This window comes from Drosophila bipectinata, chromosome 3R (genome assembly GCF_030179905.1).
Source record: "Drosophila bipectinata strain 14024-0381.07 chromosome 3R, DbipHiC1v2, whole genome shotgun sequence".
Classification (NCBI taxonomy): Eukaryota; Metazoa; Arthropoda; class Insecta; order Diptera; family Drosophilidae; genus Drosophila; species Drosophila bipectinata.
In genome coordinates this window covers 7,324,877-7,352,334 of record NC_091739.1, presented here as the reverse complement: position 1 = coordinate 7,352,334, position 27,458 = coordinate 7,324,877, and the positions used below count along the sequence as shown (strand labels likewise).

Sequence of the window (27,458 nt, the reverse complement as noted above, 5' to 3'; positions counted from 1 at the left end):
TGCGCTGCAGGAGTGTGTGGGGTGCCCCGCTGGCCACATCCTCCAGAACACATCACAGGGACTAGTAATTAACCCAGATTATTTTCAGTAAATTTTTTTTTGCCATCTGCTCCAAGCTGGTCATGATGTGCGCCGTTGTGAAAGCTCTGATCGATCACCTTGAAGCTGAAGACCACCGCTAAGGTGTTCCTGTAAAAAGGCCTTGTCTCGGTCCGCCGAGGGAGCTATGGTGGCCATGGAAATGAGAATCAGCTAAAGTAGAAAAAAAATAGTTGGATTCATTTTAAGGAATACTCAGACGAATATCTGAAACTTTCCCTTCAGACTTCAACTGTCACCAATGTTCATAGCCCGGCACTGGAGCAGGATGACGATTGAAGTCATCCGTGGGCGAAAACCAACATGGACAGAACCAACCAGCAACAGGAATAGGGGAAAATAGTTGCCAAAATGGAAATAATCGAGTAACAGGATGCGCATTTAGCCAGCCAGCTAAACAGGATTAGCCAGGAGCTTACCCTCTTGGGTGGTCACAGTGGTCAGCGAGAACGTCGAAGAAATTATATCCAGCGATTTACTGCTCTTATCAGAGAATACCAGATCACATCTTACCAGAGAATATTCTGGAGAACATTCCATAAAAATTCATTCTATTCATGAAAAAAAACACTACGAAGAATTTGCGACGATTTTTTTTTCTGGGAAGAGTCTCTGAATTCCCCATCACAATAGTAAGACATTTTAATCTTAATTGACTAACAAAGATCAGAGATGAAAACGGCACAACAAATGAAGAATCATTTATTGTGAATCATTTTTATGAAGAATCACATTTTATTATGATATTCTCATAAGAATCGGCCAACTATATCCGATGTTTGCTATATATATCCGGATTTAACTTCCGCTCCGCCCGAAGATTGCTTTCCTTTCTGGTTATAATATTAAACATGGGTGAAACTTAGGTTTAAATGATTTAATTCGAAAGAAAGTATTTAAATGATATATATAAAAGGGACAAATTAAATGGATACATATTCTCTTATGTAATTTTAAATAACGTAAATGGATAAACAAAAATTGCGTACTATCGCAGTTCCCTGAGTAAGTTATGGTTTGTAATAATTATAAAAAATGAGTTAGGTTTTTTTACTTATTAGCTTTCTTTATGAACATCCAGCTATCGATTAGAGCTTGGTATAAGAGCTTCTTTTTGTTCTTGCTTTCAAATAGATCCACTTCGATTTGGTCGTATCCCTCGTCGGAGCAATCGCTCCTATTAGCATGGTAGTTCTTTGGGTAGTGAACCCGGGCAAAAATATCGGTGTATTTACAGAGGCATGCCTTCAAAGCCTGCACCACGGTCTTTCCCTTGAAATTCCTATTCATTTTTATGTTGTGCAACTTAACGCGGAACGAGCGCAACGGAAACATGCGCAGTTGTTCTGGCATCACCTTAAGATGACTGTAGGGAACACTTTCGGTGTCGTGGAAATCGATGTAGAATACGGTGGCCTGGTTAGTACCGGGCTGAACCTCTTCTATGGTGCCACGGTACCACTTCTTGTCCTTTGAGTACCTTGCCAGGCACAAGTCCCCTAGCTTAGGAATAAGAGGCTCTGACATACTGATTAGAGCGCTAGTTTCGTGGAGCAAGTTAATGTCGTGCTTGGTGAACTCGGAGAGGCGCGGTGAGATCTGTAGCTCAGTGGCAGACAGGACGTTGTCCACGGTGCACATAAACTGCTTGACGCCGGTGGGAAGATGGAGCGTCTTAAAACTGCTTCCAGCTTGGTACAATGACCTGACAGTAGATGTATCCATGGGTGAGAAGCACGCTTGTTGGCTCATATCCTGGAAAGTATTCTGTAATTAGTTTAAAATCTTACATTCTTCAATTGGGAAACCTACCTCTTGATGCAACTCGATACGTCGCTTAAGTTGATTAGATACGATGTCCACAGATTGGACGTTTGTTGGGTTTATTTCAGAATCACTCACATTAGTGAATTCTTCCTCAACAACAACGTCCCGATCGTCCTCATCGTTTAAAGATACAGAGTCCTCGTCTTCATCAGAATCGCTATCACTATCGGGTATGAAATTGTTCATCCGGCGATGCGGAATATTAATGTTGTTGTACATTTCCAGGGCCGCCTCCTGGCAGTCAAAATCCTGGTCGCTCTCGAAAAGGTCCACCTCTCTGCGGTTCACTACGTACTTTTTCTTGGGTGGCGGGGGTCGGGCGGTAGAAACAGATTCATCTTTGCGTTGGGCCGGTTTCCCTTTTTTGACAATCACCGAGTCAATTCCAGCAGCCAGATTGTCTAGTTCCTCGAAAACCTTAAACTCCTCCAAAGCCTTTTTGGAGGGCATGTAAGTGGAATTTGGTCTTAAGGCATCGGTATCCACAGCTACTGCCATGCCGCACTCAATCATGAAAGTGGCAATGTCTTGATTGTTGACCTTGATTTGGCAAGATGGGATCTTGTTGGACTCGCCATCACTTCGCTCTATGACACGAATGCTACTTAGTTTCATTACAACCTGCTGGTGCAATGTGTCCATTTCTTTAACCGAATACTTGACGTTTTTTGGCTTTACGCCGTGCACGGAAACCTTCCAGCACATGGCATGCAACTTAGGGAACGGCGCATATGGCAGCATCTCGTATGCCGAGACTTGTTCCATGTTTCCGTAGTCCACATAGTATACGGTATACTGTTCATTTTGGTTTTGACGCTGTACAATTCCGCGATAAAGCAAATTATCCATGTGATAGCTGACCAGAACCGGCTGGCCCACCTCGTAGCTGAACGATGTTGATCTTTCGTGCTGCTTTTCCATCATTCCCAGGTATTCTTTAATCAGCAACCCGCGCATATGTTCCAAAAACGTTTTATCGGAGGCCAGACCCAAATATACGTTGCCCTCGTAGCTGACATTAGACGCAATGCCCGCGAAGATAGTTTTCTTGCAAGGACGTGGTGTTGTCCATGCCACGGGAGGCACTTTCTGGCCTGTCGAGGGCTTTGATTTACCCAAATCCTGTAGAAGTTCCATGGGCGGCATTTCCTCGTTGTGCTGGAAACCTCCATAGGGTCGTGGTGAGTCCACAGTCTCGTGATTGTTCACAACAACCTTATTGTCGATTTTATCCATTAAATTTTGCATAGCCTTAATGTCGCTGGTGTCGGTTGATGCTACTGAAGGGTCAATGCTAGCAATATCCTGCATCGATTCATCGGTATCATGATCCTCTATTGCGAATCCGGCCAATACAATGGTCTTGTTGATATTCACAAACGTTGTGCGAGCTGGTGAGAAGGGGCCAGGTATTTCGGTGCGAGCTCCCCAGAGGATAACACTCAAGGAATTCTCCGAGTGTCCACGCCCAGTGACATGGAGATTATGGTTGTAGGCACGAATTTGATCTTCAAAGAATTCTATTGCATTAGCAGACCATCCATTTCCAGGAGGACGAATTCCGTAAAGATGACAGCGTTTGGCACTATTGGAGATGCGCATGTTGCCTTCGTCGATATTGGCCATGCAGGTGCTGCTTACGTTTTCGACCTGTTCTCCCAAGTCTCTAAGCTGTACTTGGTAGCGTGGCAGCTGCGATTCGAATTCAGGAGTAAAGACTTTGGTAACAAGACCACGATGCCAGAGTAGGTCCTGATCCGACTGGGCCAAAACCTTCACGTAGCACATGTCGCCTATTTGCCAGTTCGTCTTAGGGACCTGGTCCCTGTACATCGCTGCGGCTGCAGCCTGTACTGTCTTTTTCAGTTCCTCGATTGCTGGTTGGAAATGGGGCAAGGTCAAGTAGAATTCATCCGGCTTACGAACATAGACTATATTAACCACTATGCGCTTATTGCGCTCCTTTTCGTCGGGACGTTGGAACGGAGTCAGCTCGACTGCCTTTGCCTTTTTCTTTTGCTGATCCAAGAACCTGCGGGTGTCAGCATCGAGGCCCGGAGACCGAGCCACATTAGATGGCCTGATCGCTTTGCTGCTTTCACCACTCGATGTGCAGTGCCCCATGGCCACCATTTGGACCCCAACACTCATGGTCGTTGACTCACCTTCGACAGAACGTGTGTAAGTCAAAGCCACATAGGCTAGGTCGTCGCTGTAATGTAGCACATCAACGTATAGTTTCGGATTTGAGGTAAGCTGCTTAAAGTAGTTTATTGCCTCTGGAGTCCACATGTAGTCCGTTTTCGGACGAGTCTCCACATCGGCAAGGCAGCACCTTATGGCCGCCTCGGAACTCCAGAAGTTTTGTGGTAGCACAAACAGCTGATCCCAATACACTTTTTTGGCGTGACCCTCGTCCACCAGGCGGATCATCACGTAACCTGTGAAGAGACTTTATTTTATTTATCCTTTATCACTGTGGAACGGACTCACCCGCGGACAAGATTTTCTCGACTCGGGCTCGTTTCCATACTCCATCCAATTGGACGGCACAAGCGAGGTGAACCAGCCCCAAGAAAAGGTTCTCCAGCTGGATATTGTCCATGCGACGCATGAACTCGTTCAAGTCTGTGCTGTGTCTGGAACGCTGGACCTCCCAGTTGTGATGCGTTATATAGAACTCCTGTGGATGTTCCACATGCTGCATTTGAACCATGAACAAGTCGCGGTACTGCAACGGGTATTTTTGCAATTGAAGGCGTTGCGGAGCAATGCGGCCAGTGACCGATCCCTTTCCGGTACGGGAGCGTGCCAGGCCAGCATATAAAAAAGACTCGCGAACCGAGATATCCATGGTGTTGTTTTTGACACGAAGGTCAACCTCATAAAAATCGGAGGATATACGTCTAATTTCGTGCAGCTTCACTGGGCTGCTATAAGAGAAAGTCATTTTTTGAGAGCGACTTCGAGTCAAGGCTGCTTTAAGGGATTACTTACTTTTGCACCACCAGCTTGAGGAATTCAGTAGCCCCGGAGTCCCATTTTGATGCTTCGTCTTTGGGAGCCAAATCCTTGAGGCGGCAGCGGGCAGCGGCATAGTCAATGTGAGCCAGGCTCTTTGGCAAATTATGAAAACTGTAAATAAATAAATTAATAAAAGTCAATGTATTTTATTTGTCATTTACTTACTTGCTGTTGTCAACCTCCAAATCGAAGCCCATATCGGGAAGATACACCTTGGACGTGTCTCTACCGGCTAGTTTCATAATGACCACGCTGCGATAGAAGCAGTCCTTATCCTGGTGATATGTAAGGTATTTCTGGCCCATCTCAATCACTGATGGCGCAGACGAACTGTTGTCGTCGAGCCTCTGGGCATAGCGTTCCAGTTCATCGCGAACTTTATGAGCGCCTTCAACATCCTGAAGGTAAAAATCTTCCGGCGACTTAATGAAAAGCAACTTCACCGAAGAACCCGGTTTTAGCCAGTCGTCGTTCCTTGAAGAAGATGTTGACGAACCCTTATTGAAGAAATCTTGAATATTTCTTGAGGAAGATGCTGGAAGATTGGCTATATCAAGAGCCGAGAAATTGTTGACAATGTATCGATCATTCGGCTGGGAGACGGAGAAACGACTGGACTGATATCCCTTCGAAGTTTTTCCCCGAAGGTTCTGGGGTGTCATCGAACGCTGAGATTGAGGTTTGCCGAAAAAGTGGCGAACATTCTCCTTCTCGCTGACGGAGCTCTGGGAAAAGGATTTGTCACCCATGCCGATCGGAAGGCGGTGGGATCGATGAAAGTCGAATTCAACTCGAATGTTAGGATCCACAAAAGTAAAGTTCAATGTATTGGTCAAGTCAATCGAATTGGTGATGAAACTGTAACAAAAATAATAACTAATATTGAAACAAATATTCAAATAAAAAACAAATAAACAAATAAATATTCTTTTTAATTTAACAAGTATTTGTTTTGTTTTCAAGCCAAAATTACAAAAATGTAACATATTCTATTCATTATATATTATAGTTTTTACCGATAGGAAGTTCCCTTATTTTTCTGTATTTCGACGGAGCTGGGGGTTTTCTCCAGGGTTTCGTATATAATCTTCAAAAAATTCTCCATAGAGACATTTTCAGGGACACGAGACTGAGTTTCAAGGCCGCTTTTCAGAATTTGTTTCAATTTCTAAAGGAAGAAAACAAGAAATTTTTGAATAAAACTCTTGAAGACTAAAGTATTATTTAAATGCTCACCAAAATAAGACTTTCGAAGGCTTTTAGTTTGCCCATTGCCTCGTTGAGTTCCATTTGGGGCGGCAGACTGCATTCGCGCAGCTTCTCGATGATCTGGAGTTCGGCCACCTGGAGCTGGCCGTGCAGGTGGCAAAAGTGCTTGGAAATGGTGGCCATCGCCTCGGAGGCATCGTCACTTTGCTCATGTTTAGCGGCGCGCACCGTCTGCGAGTTCAAGAAAAAAAGTGAAGGAAAATACCAGAAGTGGTCAGTACTGGATGATAGCCATGCAGATTAATAAGTTGTACATTCTAATGGCCAGCTAACCTAACCCCAGCGCCTCTCGAGGTGAATGGAATGGTCAGGCCAGCCGAGCGTCTCGGGTTTTAATTGTGAATTTCCCAATAGCTGACCATCGGTGGCAACTTCTTCTCATTGCAACCAGTTACGCTACTTTTTGGTTAAAATGGCTTTTACTTTTTTTTATAATGGCAATTTTAGGACAATAAGCTACTGAGAACTAGAGGTTTAGTTCTTATATACTATATATTTTAAGTCTATTTTACAATTTCTTTAAAAATAAAAAAAAAGCAACACTATTGGTTTCCTCTGTTCATCTCAACTGCAATCTTCTTTGCCGCATTTTGAGGGGCAATGATCATTATCAAAAAGATTGCTCGGCTGTTAGTTGGGTTTTTGAAAGTGATTGTAAAAATCACCAGAGTGCTACGGCTAGATAGCTCGGCTCGGATTGGACTGGATCGGATTGGGCTTATGACAGCTGATTTGTAGCAGATGACAGGCAAGTTCGCGCCAACGGGCCGTTCTTCCATAAAAGGGCATCCATCGCGCGATCCAATCTCAAGAGTTGTCGTGTAAATGAAACCATGTAGGAGCCCGAATCTGGCACATCATTAAAACGAAACTCGGATCGTTTTGTCAGTCAGTCCCGCTCCGGGCCATGTGGAGATCAACTCACTTGACCTTGTCAAGGGTTTTTATGCCTCGGCTGGGGTCTAACATCGACTCAGACATTTCTATTGTTTACCTTGTCTATCAAATGCCTGGCAGCACAGCCCGCCCGATTCAAATTGATATCCAGACCTCGCCAATTAGTTTTAATGGCCACGAAAATACTTTTCAATAATCTGTACTCGCTAAGCCCAATTTCGAATTATCGCAAACCAGCAGTAACCAGCCAGCTTCCTACACAGCCAGCATTAGAGAACTCTGCGAGTGGGCTAACAATAATAACAGTCGGGCAAAAATTAAGCAACCTGGCCAAGCCCGGCCTAAAAATCTGCTTCCTTCTGAGCTGGTTGAAGCTTAAGTCTCAAAAGACAACAAAATGGGCAAAAATAAAGAGGTGATTGGAGAGTCTGAAGAGAAATATACTTGGGTTTATCTGTTAATAATTTTCAATTAAATCATAAAATGTTTCTACTCCACATTGGAATAAAAAGTCGATAGTTATTACGTCAAAGGATATCCTTAATTTAATATTATAAAATATAATTAAGAAACATTAATCTTGCCTCCAGCTGATGCGTGATTAGTGACTGATCGTAAATTCACTGACCAAATATCAATCATTTTATAGTTGCCATCATTTTATTTATTTCGAGATAAATGCTGTCATAACTTGATCAGTGCAGCTCGAGAGCAGACATTGATTTAATATGCCTTTGGAGATTACATAACCTTGCGGCTCCGTTTGATAATCACTCAGAAAATGGATAATGACTATTTCAGCAGTTCTATGCACGACCAGTAAGCCCGACCAACACTCGGCAGAAACATTAAAACTATTAGTGTGCAATTAAAGTTACAAAAAACTAAGTAAATACAAATGCGATTATTAAACGCAATTCTCAACTGGAGCGAACATAGATTTTTGTTTAATAAACTTTGCGGTAAATAAGCCTCCAATCGCCAGCAGACAGCCAACAGTCAGTTCATTTTGGCCAGTTTATCAATTACAGACAATCGGACGACCGGCCGGACACGCAATTTGGTGGCGTTTTGTGCCGCCTCGTTAGCCAGCTTTCCGACTTGGCTACCTGCGTAATGCCCCGGCCCGGCCCGGCTCGGGGTTTGCCATTAATAATTGTTTCTCGTTTTATATAATACATAATTTGTGTACGCTTTTCTTATATTTATTTTTGCAATTAACCGTGGGGAAGCCAGCGATCAAACACACGTTTCTGCGCGATTCGACTCGGAGGGGGTGAAGCTAAGCTAATGTGATTATGATTTATGTGGGAGGCCTTGAGGTGCTGCCTACCGATATTACCCAAAACAAAAATATGATCGAATTGAGCTCCCCCTGAGTGACTGCTGTTGCCAGTAGCTTCAAGCAGCCAATTCGATCCGATCCGATCTGTCCATCTGAAGAAGGCTAATTGCGCATGCTGGTCGTCAAGGCACCAGCACCAAATAAATCAACTACCCTCACCCATACTACCACTCAGTAATATTTACTAGCTGCATTAAAATGCAGGCCCAGACCAGCAAATGAAAGAAACAAAAGGCAGTTGGGCGAAGAAGCGGCCATTTAGTCAAGAAGCCAAAGAGTTCCATCTACAAGGTCAACAGCATAGCTATTTGCACTCTAGAGGCTCTTGGCCAGTACACTTGTAAAAACAAGGAGGAAGACAAATATTTAGAGCTCAATTATTAACTAAAATGGGTTGATAATAAAGGTATTTGGAAATCAATTAAGAAAAAGGACCCTATATTGTCTAACTTGCCCATCACAAACAAAAACCAAGTAATATGAAAGGCCTCGAAAAAAAAACAATGTGTCACTTGGCAAAGAGTTTTCCGCTCTATTCAAAAATGCAAAAAAATTTATATTTTAGGAAAAAACTTAATTACATGATTAATTAGAAGCTGTGGCTTGGGTTCAATGTGCGCAGCAGCAGCATATTTTTTGTTCTTTTGGCGAAGGTTGCCCAAAATAGGGTTCGGGGCTCTCTCAACAGCGCCAGCAGTGATTCATCGACAATTGGCCATTGCGTAAGGCCCCTTGGCCAGATCGGAGCTAGAGTTAAAGCTAAAGCTATAGGTTCAGTCAGAGCTAGAGCTACAGCTAGAGCTAGAGCCTAGTGAGCTAGTTAGTTAGTACAATTAAAAGTAAGACAGACGAGTGCGCGCTCAAGTTAAACATTTATTTTTGGAGGCACGACAAACGAGTTCCAAGCCGAAAGCCACTCAAATCTAGACTCAGATCGGACCTAGCTGGAGCTGGAGAGTCGAGTGAATCTGGCCGTATCCAACTATTCAACCGCGATTGCAGTCAGTTGAGGTTGAAGCATCTGGTTGAACGGTTGCGCGTGCGCTGCTCAATAAATAGAAATAAACTGATTTTGGACTGATTTCCTGGCCCCGTAAGAATTGAAACACACCCGCAGCAGCAACGAAAAAAAAAAACTAAAAAATTGCAGGCCATAACAATAAAAAGTGAAACACAACTAGTGCGCCCGAAGAAGTGTGTCTACTGTAGGAGTTGAATTATCCCCGGTCGGTCACATTTGTGTTGTGCCATATTTGTGCCCCATTGTCTCAGAGAAAACCGAATCGAAAACCGAAAAAACTGAGGCAACTACTACTGCAATTGCAACTGCAACTTCGGTGGCAGCTACAACGTGAAGCACCCGCCCGCTATTTTGGCGGCCTCTTGGGCAATCGCTTCACATACGGGCTAACTCTTTTATAGGCCATGCAAATTTGAGGCAATCTCCGGCTTCGGTGTGGCTCCATTTTCCATTTTCCACTCCCTAACTTTGGCTGGGAAAAGAAAAGGCCAGAAATACCTAAAAGGAAAAGTAAACTAAACTCAATAACAATCCAGTGCACCAGCAGCAGGCAGCAGTATCTGTTGCTAATAAAAACAATCAAACGATTGATTGTAATTGTTTATAAAAGCGAAATTTAACGACTCGTTAGCTCGCTCAATGCGTTGCGGTTTTTTCTACCTTGTGGATTAATCTCAAGTGCATGAAAGTAAGTTTGTGCAAGTGCCGAGTTGTTGGTTTTGAAAAAGGTCAAAGCACAGCCTAAACGTAAATCACACCCAAGAAGGATTTACAACAAAGTATAACCCAACGAACAAAAAAAAAAGGAAAGGCAACGACACCAGCGGCAGACACAGCAGCAACATGTTGCCGAGGATAACTTTTGTATTCATCATCATTTGTGGATATTTATTATTTACTGGTAAGCTGTGAAGACAATCCCACCAACAATAAATCACAAATTCCCACAGTATTTATGCGACTTGCATGCTAAGTAGCAGGGTAGGTGATTTACTTGGGCATTCAGGCTTAATGCTCCTACATGAGGATGTAGTTGAAAAGGTTATATGTTTTATTTTCTTATAACAATAATTGGATTTTATTTTTAGAGGAAAAATCTATTCTATCATGCATTTTTTAATAAATTATCCAGGAATACTTCAGAATATAAAATATCATACGCATAGGAATTTGCAAATCAATCTTCTAGTGTCAAAATGATTGAGTGCCTTATAGCTTTCAAGTATTTGATTAAGTGTTTGATTTCCATCAGAGATATTTGAATTATTTATCCTTTTTTAAAAGCATAAATAAAGGTGTAAAATAAATACCATATCAAGCTCTAAATATGTGCTACCTTAAGAATGTTTTAAGTTAAATCCAATCAAATTCCACTTAAGAGATATAAATTGCAGCAGATTACATGACATCGCTGTCTACTTTGATGCACAATCCCCATGTAAGCCTTTCTGGAGACAGTTGACACTTAAATTAAATATTAAATAAATTATTAAACATTGAATGATCATCTATCTTTAAAGTAGAAATGTTACACCTCTAGAGTACCCACTGTACTTGGGTGACTTAATCCAAGTGGAGGCGGGATAAAATAAACGTTTTTTAAGGCGGCAGAGCGGACGACCGACCGGGCGCCTTGATGTGTCAAGCACAGGCTGACAAAACCGCAAGCCAAAACTGCGTTTTTTAGCGGCGTATGCTGCCGTGTTGGATTTTATTTTATGGCTCGCTTGTCTGGCTTTCAATCGGGCGGCAATAGAAGTCGCTGGCCACACGGCGTATGCGTAACTGCTGCCGTTGGGAAGAGTCTGGCCAAGTTGCACCATCTGCAGAGGCAGACCGACACGACACCATGCGAAATATTTGTATGTTTTATTAGCCTGGCGACGCAAAAGTTCAGGTTATTTATGAGCATGTATTGCGGCAATTCCATTTTGAAGTGTTGCCGCCTGGGAAGAATTTCCACAGCAACAACTGCATATGTAGGTTCAAGCATACCCAAAGTTACCAAAAATATATTTATATTCGGTTTCTGGTCTCATTCTAACACTGATTTGATCTTTCGTGCGCAGTCGGGATAGTTCTGTTTGGCATTTGACATTTGCATTGATTTGAAGGTTGCTTCAGTCCGCACCCCAAAAAAATAAAACCTAATGCTGCACGACATTTTGTGAGGCAAATGCAAAAAAAAAACTGAGAAACCAAAATATATGCACAGACAATAAAAAGCGAAATTAAGAGACCAAGTCGAAGGCTATGCGAACCAATCCGCCTTTTGCCGTCTGGCATCTTTGAAGTAACCATGTATTTTATATGAAGTCGGGGGGTCTACCTTCCGCTGTTTGCCATTTGAATGAGGTGCGATTTGTGCTCGCCTCTAATTAACAGTCGCTCTGTTTGGCATTGTGTTTGATTATTGCTTGGTTTTTAATAATCTTTTCATGTCAAAAGTTGTGCCCACACACCCCATTAAGTTATGGACTTAAAACAAGACAAAATGTCAATTGTTACCCTGTACAAGATTACGGGAAGGAGAGACCAACCAGACAAGCAATGTTTCTATCAAAACTCATAAAGTTATCCATAAATTATAGTGATAATGTTTTAAATTATTGTGTTTTTTAATAGAAGTTGTCCTTAACTTTTCTCTACAATTATAACCTTCACATATATAATTCTTGAGTTATGTGCATTCGATTTAAATATATAATTTGTAGATTTAAGTAAAAATACTTTTATTATTAGTTATTGAGTCACAGCCTTTTTAAGAAGCTATACAACTTTTCATAAAGTTCCTTCTAGGAGACAAAAATAACAAGAGACTACAATCTAAAATTTGAAAGTTGCCAGTAATGTCAGCAAACGCTTCATTTTGTGAATTCGAATTTGTGCAGTTGATGGAAGAAGAATGCGCCAGAGACCCTCCAGTCTCCAGTTAAAGCCCATCATCGGAGCCACAACGAATGGCTTCCCACTCACATTAGGTGAGCACAGCACAGCATCCGTCAAGCCACCGCGGCGTATACGTAATGCATGCCAACTAACTGGCAAATAACCTTTTAGCTGCTGTACAAGCACATCCGCTTTGGGCAGATAGATTGTCGGATAGATGCTTTGGCCAAGCGACCATTTGCCATTCGAATGCAAATGATTTTCAATTATTACGCTAGAGCCGGCCGATAAATGAGTAAATGCCTATGAGAAAACAAAAATTATTTCAAAGCGGAAACTTTTATGATAAAAAAAAAAGACAAATGCACATGTGGCGCATACTTCTTGACCACCATTCCGATATATTCGCAAGTGGGCTATAAGCTGCCGAATAGTTACCAGCCAGGTGGAGGAAATGACTTCGCCCCAACATTGCGGCACGCAATGCATTTTGCATTTTTATGCCGAAATTAATTGATTTATATGCATGGCTAACACAAATACAACAAACGCAAATTCTGAAGCGGAAAGCACAAAAATTTGACCCAATCCGGGATCCGGGGCACACACAAAAGATTTACCTGCACAAACATTTCGGCGCGTAAGTCAAACATTTGGCACACATGAGAAAACAATTTATGCGGCTGTCAGCCAACACATCGGCCCAAACAGCAAAACAGCCAAACAGCCGTACACTGCCCAGCTGACATATGCAAATGGCAAATAGCCTGGCCAAACACGGCCAAAAGGCTTTGGGAAACAAAGCGATAAGTTTGGCAAAAACAAAAAATTAGTGGAATGCCAAGCTCCGAGCTTCGAATCAGTGACAATTTGTCAGAAATTACCATATCACATTCATAAGCAAGGCATACGCATTCAAAGATGTATAAATTCTACTATACAATCAACTATGATATCTTGAACAGAATCCATTATGGCGCGGCTCATGTTAATGCTCTGGCATAATTTTCAATTAAAATGAAATTTGTTTTGTGTGCGAAAAATTGCGGAAAAATTCAGTCATTTATATTTATGAGATATACGCGACATAAAAACTGTCCAGGCAGACATGAACATCGACCTGCACTGTCGCCAGGATGTGGGAAAAATCTGAGTGGCAGGACGGCGAAAACTGTGGGAATCATTCGAGGCATTTCAATGCAATTAACGTTTTAAAAAAATGCATAATTACATATAAAAGCTTATTAAACAGATTTTGTAGCAGACAACGATGATCAGGTCTTGCCAGTGTGGGAAGTAGTCAGTTTATGGCATAAAGCAGGTGTGAGATTTATTTCGGGTATAAAAAATAAAACAAATGGTTTAAAGACTGGATTTTATTGACTATATCCCGATTGCTCTTTGGTTTATGATTTCCACAAAGACTGCAAAAATTGAAACCCTTCCTTGGGCAAAATTTCCAAGCCCCCCGCCTACGCCTGAATGGAAATTTATGGCTGTAATGTGCCGATACAGCAGCCCAACAAGCCGAAAACTTATGTAAGAAGCTAACAAATTAATCACATCGGCTTGAGTCCAAAATTGTGTTGTATGTTTATTGAATTCTAGCCCCAAGCTGCATTTGGCCTGGTTACTAGTGGCATAACCCTATCAAATAATACCTCTCAGCGAGTATCCTTAGTATCAATAAATTTCAAACTCGTAATTTAGTCATATTTACGGCTTGTACATTTTTATTCAAATAGAAATTGTGAAATACTTTCAAGCCTCTTGCCAAGCATAAAACCAGGCAGTTAACTGAAAATTGGTGGGTGTCTTATGGCCAAGCGATAAACATCAGGAGACAACGGATCCAGTTCTAGCGGCATTTCGTATTAAATTTTATTTGGCAATTCGAATTTGAGCTAAAAGTTCTATGGCCTAACCGGAGTGGTTAGTGCCTGGGTTTCGAGATCGGCCAGAAAATAGATTTTTTGGCTGCGTTCATAATTTAACCATGCAACAGGGAGTGGGTTTATTTGTTGTTACCGTGCTGTGGCAAGGAGCCAAGGAGGAGGAGGGTACGGTTTCATACTGGCTAGACAAAGCGCCTTTGAGCTATTTGCGCGGCCATTGAAAACGGCGCTGCACGAATATTGCCGGCAAACTGAACTCGTTCGTTTTGTGGCATTGTTTTAGGTTTTGTGCTCGGAGGTTTGGCCGTCCGACAGTTTATGCAATGCATTTAGTCAATAGATTAAGGAGGCCTGTGACTACCTACCTTCCTACATATATAAAATATCTAGATTTATATATCCGTGTGTGTGTGTGCAACAAATCGTGACTGCATGAGGCTGCCGTTAAAGTATACGACGACTGTCCCGCACAACTGGCTATCAAGCGGCAAAAAAAAACATTTTTCTTAAGCTTTTTGTCCTCATTTTTTAAGGTGGAGCTAGCGAAACTTTTTAATTTTTTTTTTTGAATCGGAAAAGATTTGTTTAATTATTAAAGGTACTATAAAGATACTATTATAAGGTACGATGCGAGCATTAATGCATTTTTAAGGCTAACCATCCTTCATTTGACTACGGCACCACCTGGCAGATTTATGGAAATGTCGATGGCCATCCGACCACTACGGATCCACGGCATGGCAGAGGCAGAGCAACAGGAAATTCATTTACATAATTTTTGCGTTTGGCCATTTCGCATCCTTTGCACTTGACTGGGCATTATCCTTTTAATAAGCGAGTGGGCAGGAGGTATCCACCGGCGACCAGGCGGCACGCACATGGCAAGCCGTGTGGATAATCAGCCTATCAAGGATTCAATTATATAATGAGCTTAATTTATTTTGCGCCGATTTACGCGGCGACAAACAGCAAGGACAGCCTTGTTCCATGGACCGCGTCCCGTGTCCAACGATGTTCATCATGGCAACTGAATTATCCTCGTTAATGTTGCTGTTGTTGATGACACTGCCTTTTCGGTCCTGTCTGTGGACATGGAAGGATATGCCATAGCATCTTCTTTGTTCCTTTTTTATTTAAATGATTTATTTGCCCATAATTGTTGGCGACTAAAGCTCCCTCCTCGTGTCAGTTGTGGGTCTCTGGCTTGGCTTTTTGAGCCCTTTAACCGATTATGGCCAAGAAGAATGTGAATCGTTAATGGAGCTGACTCTTTATGGTTGACGTTGAGATGCAGTAAGCGGGTAATTTATTCAAGATGCTATTTATTGATGGTCAGCGTCGGAAGTTACCGTTGACCTTGCTTTGGTTACCTAAAAACTAAATATATTTATGCTGTTGAATAGATTTGTCTAAAAACTAAGATTCGGGAGTTAATCATGCTGTCATAAAGATTTTAAAAACAATTTCCGTCATTTAGCCAATTTAGTTCCTTGATTCGAAGTTCAGACTTCTGGCAATGAGAAGAAACATTAATAATCCCCATTAAGAGTCGGATAACAGATAACAACCCAAAACCAAAAACAGTTTTATTTATGGGCAGCCGAAACGAACTGAACTGCAGAACCACCAATGCCACAAACCACCAATCCTCCAATCCAGCAACAACCCACCAAGTATAGTCCTATTCTCACTGCCTTAAAATCATCAGACAAAGACAAAGACATGGCGTGCAACAGGCCGAGATGTACCTGGGCTGATAAAAGTTTTGGCGCAATTTGATTTATTTGCCCAGAGCGAGGGGATTTTATCAATTCGTTGGATTTGGGCCCGGGTTATGGGTGGTGCTTTGGGAACAACCGGTGGTGCAAAAGGTGCCAAATTCAACGCAAAACCAAATAACAATTACAATTGTGAAATGCGTTGTGCAGTATCTGGTATCTGGTGCTGTTTAATTTTCCCCCAGCTGCTGACTCAATTTCGCGCACACAACGAAAGGCAATTACTTTAATTATGCGACTGAACACAAAAACAAAAACAAAAACAATACTAGAGCCAAAAAGCCAAAGACAGACCAAACTGAACCGGCAACCGAACCAGCCAGCAAACCCAATCACAGGGGCGACGACAAGCCACTAAACCATAGAAAACCAAAGCGAACCAAATCATCAGATTGGATGGAGCAACACATGAAGGATGCGGGATGCCGGATTCGAGGGGACTGCACTGCGCTGCTGCACTGTCGGAGGAGAGCGGCAACAACGTCCGTTCAGATCGGTTAAGTTTGGGTTACCTAACCCACGGACAGCACAACCAGCCAGGCAGCCAGCCAGCCAGACAACTCCACAGCCTGCTGGCCAACAACGCCTGACGTGACAAAGGGGTGTGCCCGTGCCCCAATGACGACGCACTCCCATCCGTGGTTCCCAAATAAAAATCTCAAATCTTTTATGGATATTGCCATACCCTAATAGGCAAAGGGAATTATAGTTTTTCCAAGAAATTTATTTAGTTTTTGCAACTTTTGAAAGCCAAACTTTTCTTGTTTCAACCTTCAACTTGTTTCCAGGTACAAGAAGGTGGTGGGGCCTACTTGAGCCTACTTGGGCTATTATTATCTATATTTTATACCAAAAAGATACACCTCACTCATTTTAATTTACTAGTTGTAGTTTTTTCAACATTTTTTGTTCAATTTATTTGCAATATTAGGTAGATTACATATTTTTTAAAATAGCCATTCAAACTCTTTCGATTTCTTTTTGTTTCTTTTTAATATTTAGTTCAAAGTTTTATTAAATAAACCTAAATCAATAATAGTATTAAATGTTAACTTGCCTTCTGAAAAGAGTATCTAAAACTGTAGGTTTTCTTAAGCCATAGTTCATTTTTTTTTCTCACGCACAAAACTTTTTGACATTAGGCCCCAACAAATGCGTGGCTAATGGACTTGGCTGCAGATACAGATATAAAGATTTATACTCCAGCACGGTGGACATACATATGAATGTGTGAATAAGCGAGCAGTTTCTACAATTTGTCGCAGCCATTGCAGTTTCGGCCTCACCTCAACGTGCGCCTAATTACAATTTGATTGTTTTTCTTTCTCGCAGTAATTATTTCAATTGTAATAAATTTAGTTGCTCTTTTGCGAAATTTAATGTTGCAATTTGTCGGTCGTGGCCCGTGCTTCATGAGTATGTTTGCCTAATAATTTCATTTTTAATTTTATGCTTTCTGCATTCGATTGGTTTTTGTGTGTGGGAGGAGAGGAGGCTGCCAGCTGCGGACTGCTGGCTGCCTGCTGCCGGGTGGAGTTGGCCTAATTGGTTTCTGCTCTTTGAGGCGTGTGCTCTGTGTTTTTGCAGTTAATTTGTTCGGGCTAAATAATTAGCTAACCTGTGGCCAACGGCTAACTAATGGCGGCGTTTACCGGCCTGAATATGTAAATGGTTTTTATAGTTTATGGCTTGGTTAAGTCCATAATTTTTAAATAGCTGTTTTTGGGGGAAGTGTGGATAAATTGCGGAAAATTGTATAATAGCTTTTGATATTTATATTTCAATTACCACTCGGAAACTTCACTTAGAATCCTAAATCCCCCAGATCTATTACTCATCGTTCAGCTGCACTGCCAATAGTCTAACGACAAAACCCACACTCGATCTACATTTTAAATGAAAGGCCCGTGTTCGATGCAATTGGCGATCGTTGGCCAAGTTTATAGCCGGGGGCTTAGCACACACTCTCAAGTCAATTATACAACCAAAAACACCGGCAAACGAACTGAGAACTGAACACTGAAAACAGACAACTGCGGAACAAGGTTAAGGTCAATTACAAAAGGCAAAGGCAGACACTGTATGAAAACGACAACTGCCAGCGTTGCGAATAAATTACGCGTGAAATGTAGAATACAAATTAAGAACAAGTTTTTGTGCCTGCTTCCAGTTGCAACACTACCAGCAGTAGCAGAAAGGCATGCAAAATGTAAATAAACAAAGTCAAGAGGTTGTGTCAAAAAAGGTTAAAAGTTGAATAAGAATCGAAAGAGAAGTACCTAGTAGTAATAGAATTTGTAGTTTTGTTAAAAGAAGTTTGAAGTTTCGGAGTTTCTGTGGCTTAAAATCTAGCACTTTAACAACAAAAGCATCATACCCTGAGCATTTTTAACGAGTAATGCATTCTGAAGATTTTTCAAGGCAGTGCTAGCATAGTGTGGGGGCTGTGAAGGAAGCAGAGCAGTTTACGTACAACTGCAAATCAAGCTAATGAGCCTCGAGACCAAGTTATGCAAAAGCAAAATCAAATTAATATTGAGCAATTACCGCAAAGTTCTGCCGTCTGAGCCGAATCTTTCCCACTGCCAAAGAAGCAACAACACTGGCAAGGTCAGCCACAAAAACGGCAACCGCACGAAACTTGTCATCAGTGGCGGTAGGCTTACACCTAAAGAAAAGCCTATATGATCTCTAAAATCATTGGATTTAGAATATTCAACAAAATTTAAAGTAATTTTAAAACAATAATTTATAACCCAAAGGAAAGTTGGTTATTATCACTTTTTTGCCTTAAAAACTGACACATAATTAGGCCTTATTTTTTGTCATGTAAACAAACAACGTCGGATTTAACATGATCAGAGAACCATTGTTGCACAATTGTTGTTTACAACGCCACAAGCGAATCTTAAAACCGGGTCAGGCACATCTGAGGTTAAAGTTAACTTGGCTACCGCCGCCTTATTAACTGGGTTAGGGAGTGGTTTTTCGGGTAATGGACATTAAAGCCAATGATTATCATCGCCGCCAGTTTAAATACACAGACTCAATTGTATTTCCCATCGTCGAAACCTTGAACTTTGCAAATATTAGGCTTGGTCATCGGAGTAATTGTTTATTTATTTATTTGTTTGTTTTTTTGTGCTTTGCAGATTGCCGCGAAACAGTTCGCACCAAGAGGGCGAAACGCCCACGCGCTCCGGATCCGGTCAACTTTGAGCCGGAACCGCAACAGGATCTGGAGAACGATGAGAGCGGCAGCCAGGAAAAGGATGTACCGGAGATACCAGATAACTTCCTGAGCCCCTCTGTAAGGGAGTATCTGGAATTAGGAAAATCAATTCCTGGTAGGTATTTCTAAAAGAAATATGAAAAGCTATCCTTTGAAAAAGACTATAGAGACCCTAAAGCCATTTGGTGTTCTCATTGTCAAGTCAATCAATATGCATGGCCTTCCATCTGATCATTAAGGCTGCCACAACCATAACCAAACCAATCCTCCATTGGAGGGCATTGCCAAAATATTCTTTTTTGACCAGTTTTTTGGCCAGCGGCACAAGCACACAACAGGATGTGAAGATGGGGGCAGCGAAATGCATTTCAGACCATCACCAACAGTCCCAAAAAAAAAAAAATGGACGATTTTAAATTATTTTCCTCCGAACGGAATGAATATTTGGCACAGAAGTGCATCTACTCGTAAATTCATTTATTAGTGCCAGAGAGGCGGCTGAAATCGGACCGGGGATTTGTTTATGTCGCGCTTATTTTTGTTTTTGTTAATTTTTTATTGGGGTATACCGATGTTTCGGTGACCCGGGGCCACCGCCTGCAGTTGACACCGCCGGGAGTCCCAGGGAGTTGGGCGTCAGATGGGGTGACCGTTTTTTCTGCAGGTTTTCTTTCAAGTAAGGTTGCAGGATAAAGTGAAATTGATTGGAAACCCCCACACCCCAGCCATCTGCGTGACATGCAGTTTATTTTGCTTTCGGTTTGTCGATGGTTTATGGGTTTATTTTCCGGCCGAGCTTCCCACTAATTGCAATAACAAAATCATTTGCAGGTCGGCCCGGCGTTGATTATCCAATACTGTCGGCTGTGCCCTACACCAACTTCTATTGCGACGAGCAGGAGTACCCGGGATTCTTTGCAGACATGGAAACTAGGTGTCAAGGTGAGTTGAAACAGTGGTTATACTAAGCATTTTTATACTAATTAGTATGTATTATTTTTTGCAGGCTGGCACTACTGTGACATTGATGGACGTCAGGCCTCGTTCCTCTGCCCCAATGGCACCCAATTCTCCCAGGCCGTCTTCGTCTGCGACTGGTGGTTCAATGTGCGTTGCGATCTCTCTCCCCGGCTGTATGCCATCAATGCCCGGCTTTATCAACGTCCCAAGGTTAATCCCACTCGGCCCCATCGCATCATTACGAAGCAGTTGGTTGACGATATCTTTACTTGATCCCCGAAGGATAGCCTAAGTTTGCCGATGCCTACTAGTTGATAGATTAGCTCTAGAGGTTTTTTAACGCAAAATTTCAGTTATAAAATGTGTTTTTAGCGTGCTTTGCTCATGTACAAGGTCTGTAGTACAGACTCCACTCTTCAAAGACTTTAATCTATCTCTTATAGTTTCTCCATATAGCATTTTCTCAATAAATATTACGAGTTTACATTTTATTTTTATGTGCCCTGCTTCTTAAAAATCGTTTCTTGAACTAGAAATAGTAAGAAACATAGAAATACTAGATGTATACATTTTTTTCATTTCTGAATCATTTTATTTCTATTTAATAATAACTAGTTTATTTTAGAATCGATTATAAAGTTAGAATAAAATTTGTAAAGCATTTCCATTACATTTTGTATATACTTTTAATATTGAAAACTAAATTTGTAATAAATCTTATTATAAGCAAAACAAAAAAGAGTTATTGATTGAAAAACTATTGAAACTAAAGCATTTTCAGACTATTTTATCCAAATTTCCTGCCTAATTTTTCAAAGCCCAAAAAGCTTTTTGCAGCACAAGCTTAGGCGCGTTTTAAAAATACCCACATGGCTGGAAAACTGTTGCATATTTCTTGCCGCCCGGCACAGCGCAGACCGAACCAGCAACAGCCAAAACTAGGCCAAGACTAAATAAAAACCAACTGTTTTGGCCAACTCAGCAGCATCAACGTCAGCAAAAGCATCAGGTATCCAAAACGAAAAGCTGCAGACCACGACGAAGAGCAGATGCTTTTTTGGCCTGGTGCTGGGCATGAGGCTCAATGGTCTAGGGGTATGATTCTCGCTTTGGGTGCGAGAGGTCCCGGGTTCAAATCCCGGTTGAGCCCGGCTTCGACTTTTTTTTAGTTTAGTGCCTTAACATTATTTTATGGTAGTTGCAGTAAGTTAATTAACAAACCAAACAAAAGCGAGGCGAAATGAGCGATTGAATGAGTAGATATGCAAGGCATTTTCGGTCAACAAATGAACGAACGTTGCAGATGGCAACGCGTTGATTGGAAGGGAAATAAAGTGAGCAGTAGAGTCACTTAAAAAAAATTATATTTACAAAATAATGTGCTACCTTTATTTAAAATTGTTATTATAATTGAGACTTGTTAATATAGTTTAAGCATTATTGTTTATAAATATTTATTTATAAATTGAAGTATTATCACATTTATATTTTCGTGCATTAGCAACCGACTTGCAATGAAAGTCAGGCCAACCGGATGGCTTATGGCTAATACATATTACTGCCAACTTGAGCCGCCGACCACATGCAACGTGTTTGGGGCCTTTACGCTTGACTTGGGCGATAACTCTTTGTGTGTTTTATCGTCGACAATTGGAAAATTGAACAATGAGTGTCGCTCTGGGGCCAACCGAAATCCACAAGCTGAGACGCCACACGAACCGATTGTGAGTTGCATTCACAGAAAGTGTGAAAGATTTAATGTTGCAGCAGAAAACTCAAACTAGTCGTGATTATGATGTAACCAACCCCACACAAACTATTTCTCCCCGATCTTTATTTCTCTTTTTGTGGGGGGACACAAAGCCAACTGGTATCTATAAATATGGTTTTTGCTCAAAAGAATGAAGCCATCATATTTTGTAATGGCCTTACATGGCTATCGCATCGAATTACCAAATCCAAAAGCCTGCCGGCCGATGCACTTCCCAAAAACAAAACTACTTTCACTGTGAGCCGAGTCGGAATTAAAATCAGCCAGTAATATTCAAGTTTTTTGATCCGCAGTCGGTTAATTTTTTGCTGACAAAAAGTGCGGAGACTGGCGATCTATGGCCTTCGCATCCGCAGCTGGCGGGATAAGATCAAGATGGTAACAAGTGTCGGACCAAAAGCTTAAGCTAAAGCCAGAAAAACTACCAAAAGTAGATGCAGTGGTGGTTATATATTTGTTTATTTTAGAGCAAAATCCTAGGATCAGTTGGGCAGTTAAGGTTTATAATTAGTAGATAATCTGAAGAATTATTATAGACCATGTTATGGAATAATAAACCAATCTCTGAAATTTACAAAATTCCTTCAAAATAGAGTATGCTTTGTATTCTAGGCACCCCACCATCACTGTGCAACAAAACTAACAAGACTATCAATGCAACAGCGACCGCAAAAAATATGACAAGAAAAATTGGTGGAACATATCGGAATTCTTGCTACAACACCGACAACAGGCAACGGTGGCGTATGTGTAATATTTCTTGCAAGTTGCAACGTTTGTACATTTCTGTGACAGACCAGCACGAACCGAAAATCAATCCAAACAGCCACTCGAACAAATCACGAGCAGCACCAAGAAGTCCTAACCAGATCGGGCCTGACCAGATCGACTAATGATTGCACCGCCGTCTCAGGTGTGGTGCAGCAGCGCGGTGCCATAACTGTTAATGACTTTCGGTGGCGGCCTCAAAGTGCAATGGAAACACATTTAATGAGTGCCACAACTACATCACAAACACAGCAGGCATCAGCATCGGCCTCCTGATCAATTGCCTCTTCAAGTGAATGTCATTGGCTGTGGCTAATGAAAGTGAATGTTCGTTACCCCCTGGTGAAAGGATCAGTCTGAGTTTGGGAATCCCGCTAATGAGGCGGAGTTGGGGCGGGCATTCTCAAGCATCTCGATCATCTGCCACCAACATTGTAACTACACTGAAGAAAATATAAACTCTTGTATGAGTGCATTGTTAGCATTTTTTGTTTTTAACGATTCTTTCAGTGTTTACAATACAAGGTACTGTTGCACAATAGCGGCCCTTAATTTGCCTATCAATGCTCTTTTTCAATTGCCGTGATTGCGGCATCTCCTTGCCTCTGAAATATGAGAACTTGCCGCTCCAAGTCACGCAATTCAAGTGTAAAATTACCATTTCTTCATTCATAAAATGCAACATGTAGCTGTTGCAGTTGCAGCTTGCGGAGAATGCCAAAGAAAAGCGTGAGCATTTCCCCCTTATAATGAGGCAACCACAATATGGTTGCGGGTGCTACGGAATGTTTCAGAGGCATCGCAGTTTTCTGGACACAGGCTGGTTGGCTGGATGAAGGGGGGATTAGGAGAGTAAGGATTAGGAGATTAGAAGAGCTTTGGCCATAGATGTAATACCAGCTGGCGTGAAAAGTCGGTTATTTGGTCAGTAGTGGGCAGCAGTAGTCACAACAATCAGTAGACCAACACCCACAGACATCTCAAAGTTGAATAATCAAAACAAAATGTGGTGGAGTGGAGATTTCCAACCAAAATGTTTAGAAAAAGCTAAAAATTAAAATTTTTAAAGAGACTAGCCTTTAATTATTAATTTGGCCAAACTCTGGCTTGTTTCTTGGCTAAAAGCAATCTGAAAATCAAATTTTGCCAAAGCTACTTAAGAAGCATCAGTTCATTTATTTATTGTATTTATTCCAGTAATATATGGCCAATTAAACGTGGCCAAGACAGCACAGATTCCTTAAAGATAAATAGCCACATGTACATATTTCAAATCAAATGGACAAGAATCTCATATTCTGGAGAGTAAAGGCATTTGCATGCTTAAATCAGAGCTCCAGAGACAAAATACTATTAGTTTTAGCCCTGAATGTGTGCTTATGTGGCCAACAAACCATTACACGCATTGTCAAATTAAGTGTAAATAACTCGGTTGTATCAACAAATAAATCATTGCACTCTGCAGAAAAAGTCCGGTCGCAGTCACTCAACTGAAGAGCGTTGAAAACACAAGGAAGCCAAATTGAACACAAAACGTGGGGCCGAGAGGGCAATAAAGTGCATTTGCATAATGACAATGCAATTTGAAATAAACGCAGGACACATGTCAACGAATAAATTAATTTACTCTAAAATTATTTATGCAGCAAACAAAGCCACCTACACGAGAAGAAATTACAGCTGAGTGTGGGTAAAAAATATTTTAAATAATCTTACAAGTCATAGTCTGCTTATAATTCCTGATACAATTATAGATCTATGTTTAGTTAGTTAATACGTAATATTAGTTAATAATTGTAGTTTGAATACTATATTTTTTCAGTGCCCTAAAACCGATGCAAACCGACACACGCACCCGACCAAATCCCACTGACAATGGAGGCCAGACTGGGACGGATTGGTCGCTTGGTGCATCGAGTCTTTAGAGGCAGGATTGAGGTGTGGGGGCCTGGGAAATGGGCCTAATGAAGGAAGTATTTGGTGTCTGCTGTTGGCTGAGAGCACATATACTAGACATGGCCCCTGTACTTGTGAATGCAATTGCACCTGCACCTGCTGTCGACGGACGCCTACATGGATTCAATCTGGTTTGGCCCCGGCACCGTCATCTGCATTAATTGTATGGCTATGGCCATGGCTATGATGGGGCTCTTCCAATGACGACTATGGCTCTATTTGCCTAAACTGCCTTGCCAGACTTGCCAAAACTTAAATAGCCCCAGCTATTTGCCAAGATTTCTTCACCCAGTGTGCTGCAGGAGGCTCTAAACTTACCATCTCCCGTGGTGGCTCGATGTTGGCCACTTTTCAATTATAACAAAAAACTCCCTCAAACGAATGGCAGGCAAACGCAGTGGCCAACACTCAAAGGCGTGCAATTTGAAATGCCAATTGATTTTGCCCCGGAATAAAAAATATGTACATTTCTGCTGGCAATCCGGGCGACTTGTTAGTTTGTGGCACCACCAGGCAGTCAGGCAGCCAGGCAGCCGAGCAGGCAATAGAAAAAGAAAAATTCTTCATTCAAAACAGAAAATGAACTGAAAGTGTTCCAGACAGATGGGCAAGTTTCCAACGAATCGAACAGGCCATACCCTGGAATATCTGTAAACTAAAGATGAATGGGGCTTGTATTCAAGATTTTATGGAATATTGCTGAAAACAATAGTAGTTTAGTTATTTATAGGAGAATTCTTCCATTGTCTATGATTATTAATTAAACCTTTTAAACATAAATGGTGAATAATACTTTAACACCATTCGTAGTTGTAATGCCCTGCCAAATACTACTAGCCAACTAGAACAACACAAAAATCATGACCCAAAAGAACCATCCAACCGTCATCACAAAACCAAAGTCAGACCAGGAGCCACAATCCCACCAGCTCCAGTCAGCTACATTTTCCCCCACACTCTGGGAAAGTTCCATTCAATTGTGCTTTGTACGATTCATGGCGCGTGATTTTTGCAACTTGTGTTCGCGGCTTTGCCAGGAACTATTTTTACCCAGCTGCCAGCCAGCAGTGGCCCATCCTCCTCCAATCTTTTGACCAACCACAGTAGGAGCCGCAAACATTTTAGCCAGGAGCCGCAGCTACAATGTTGACAACGTCAACCCGTGTCCGTGTTGTTGCAGCCTCCGTTTCCATGTCGCCAATGTTTGTCCACAATTCAAAATCATTTAAGCGCACTTTCTGCTCTGACTCTGCTCTGCCAGCACCAGCGAAAAAAGGCCAAGACTGAAGACCCCGCTGGTGGAGCTCCCTTCTTCGTCATCACCACGAAGCTTTTTTCCTTTCATTTGAATCCTGATTTTCTTTTTATAGATTATTTTCACGCCTTTGGCGCTTTTGCATTTTGCCTTTTTGCGGACCACATTTTCCAAAGCTAGGGAAAAATGCCACAAAAAAAAAAGGCAGTGACAAAGTGCATCGACAAACATATTTCTTTGGCCTGGGCATTATAATTGAAAATCCCACAAAGGTGTTGTCGTTGCTTTGTGACTAAATTGAATTTAGTAATCGGTTTTTTATCGACCATTGCCAACTAAAAGTACATACACGGCAGCTCCTGCCAGCCGCTCCTTTCTGCCATGCCAATGGCTCTGGGCACTTTCTAAACCCTGTTTTGGCACGTGCGCCGCCAGTGTCCACTCTTTTCCAGAGCCATTCCCACCCAAAATGACTCCCCTTCTCCGGATCGCAGGAGTTTCCCTTTATGGGTGCCCTGGGGTGCCGCTCAGTCAATTGCACAGACAATAACCCCGAATTGGGCACTTATGGACCCCATACGACACTATCATGAAATTGGAGTGGAAAATTTTTTTAAGGCCCAAAAAATGCTTTAGGGGAACATTTATTATAATTAGTTTAATGTAATACAACATAAAGTAAGACATTAAAATTAAATAAATCAATTTAACTTGACTTTAGTGATTTTTACATAAGTCTACAAAGTATAAACAATATATTATTATATAGAATAACAAAATTTACTTTTATAAACCTTATATCCGTTTCAAGCCAACCAGTCTCTCACTAATCTGACCTCAAACACTTATCACGCTATTTAATGGCTGCACTTTCCTTCGATTGCTTGGTTTGGCTTCATTAAATATTTATGGGTGAACTGGGGAATTATAATTTCTATTTTATTCAATTCATTTACTCATTAAACTGGAAATAGTTCACCTGCATTATTTTTTATAAACTTGATATACTTGTGAATTATGTAAATGCTGAAAGAAAATGAAAGGAGTCCCAATCATTGAACTTATGGATGCGGGTGTTGACGTGATTAAGTTAATGGATTAGGCCAGGGCGTGACTTATGAATTTCACCAGTTAATTTTTAGCTTTAGTTTTAATTAAATTGCTAAGTAGTTGAAATGTGGGAGTGGTCTCAGGATCGTAACACACAACTGCCACATTTTTGGGGTAAAAGCAGACATCCCATCCGATCGCGTGGCTTTCGGAAATTGAATTGAAAATTTTGTAAATAATAACATGGGATGAGCTGATCATATTTTGCGGTTAATTTCAAGCCAATAGAAAGTGCAAAGGTAAGCCGATAATAGGGTGAAAGGAACGAAGGCAGAACGCACTGCCACAAGCCAGAGGGTCTGTGTCATGCGAAATCAATTTAATCGTAATAAGATGGTCGCCCTGGTAATTGTCTGTTAATG

At 41.5% G+C, this 27,458-nt stretch overlaps 2 protein-coding genes and 1 non-coding gene across 8 annotated transcripts in view; 2 read left to right on the top strand and 1 right to left on the bottom strand.

Moving 5' to 3' along the window:
* Window positions 1-961: 961 nt before the first annotated feature.
* The window catches only part of qin, a 52,415-nt gene continuing 25,918 nt past the window's right edge, over window positions 962-27,458 (bottom strand). Inside the window, exons 1-8 of one of the 4 annotated variants that reach the window (XM_070281771.1) lie at window positions 25,050-25,125; window positions 6,187-6,390; window positions 5,967-6,118; window positions 5,116-5,808; window positions 4,924-5,061; window positions 4,420-4,859; window positions 1,912-4,367; window positions 962-1,854 (exon numbers count right to left, since the gene is read on the bottom strand). In XM_070281771.1, the coding sequence (XP_070137872.1) occupies window positions 1,150-1,854; window positions 1,912-4,367; window positions 4,420-4,859; window positions 4,924-5,061; window positions 5,116-5,808; window positions 5,967-6,118; window positions 6,187-6,390; window positions 25,050-25,052 (4,791 nt within the window). In that variant the 5' untranslated portion in view covers window positions 25,053-25,125 and the 3' untranslated portion in view covers window positions 962-1,149. Of the gene's footprint in view, window positions 1,855-1,911; window positions 4,368-4,419; window positions 4,860-4,923; window positions 5,062-5,115; window positions 5,809-5,966; window positions 6,119-6,186; window positions 6,391-18,591; window positions 18,700-25,049; window positions 25,126-27,458 lie in introns of those variants that run through there. The other 3 variants (XM_017246573.3, XM_070281769.1, XM_070281770.1) reach the window with 3 other exon arrangements.
* LOC108128778 (uncharacterized) lies at window positions 9,480-20,952 on the top strand. Of its 3 annotated transcripts, none has more exons than XM_017246579.3 (4): window positions 9,480-10,383; window positions 19,197-19,391; window positions 20,108-20,218; window positions 20,283-20,947. In XM_017246579.3, the coding sequence occupies exons 1-4, from the start codon at window positions 10,326-10,328 to the stop codon at window positions 20,507-20,509; spliced, it is 591 nt and encodes a 196-aa protein (XP_017102068.1). In that variant the 5' UTR covers window positions 9,480-10,325; the 3' UTR covers window positions 20,510-20,947. The 3 variants fall into 3 exon arrangements, with proteins under 3 accessions (XP_017102068.1, XP_070137878.1, XP_070137877.1); XM_070281777.1 differs by lacking the exon at window positions 9,480-10,383 and adding an exon at window positions 18,121-18,253 and having other exon boundaries at window positions 20,283-20,952; XM_070281776.1 differs by lacking the exon at window positions 9,480-10,383 and adding an exon at window positions 18,377-18,700 and having other exon boundaries at window positions 20,283-20,952.
* TRNAP-UGG (transfer RNA proline (anticodon UGG)) lies at window positions 21,315-21,386 on the top strand. Its single transcript has one exon. It is a non-coding gene; the product is annotated as a tRNA-Pro (tRNA).

Bases quoted from the DNA above. Each gene is read 5' to 3' on its own strand.
- LOC108128778 (XM_070281776.1), top strand. From the start codon at position 18,535: ATGAGCCTCGAGACCAAGTTATGCAAAAGCAAAATCAAATTAATATTG. The intron at 19,392-20,107 runs GTAGGTATTTCT...AATCATTTGCAG, and splicing joins ATTAGGAAAATCAATTCCTG to GTCGGCCCGGCGTTGATTAT. The intron at 20,219-20,282 runs GTGAGTTGAAAC...TATTTTTTGCAG, and splicing joins CATGGAAACTAGGTGTCAAG to GCTGGCACTACTGTGACATT.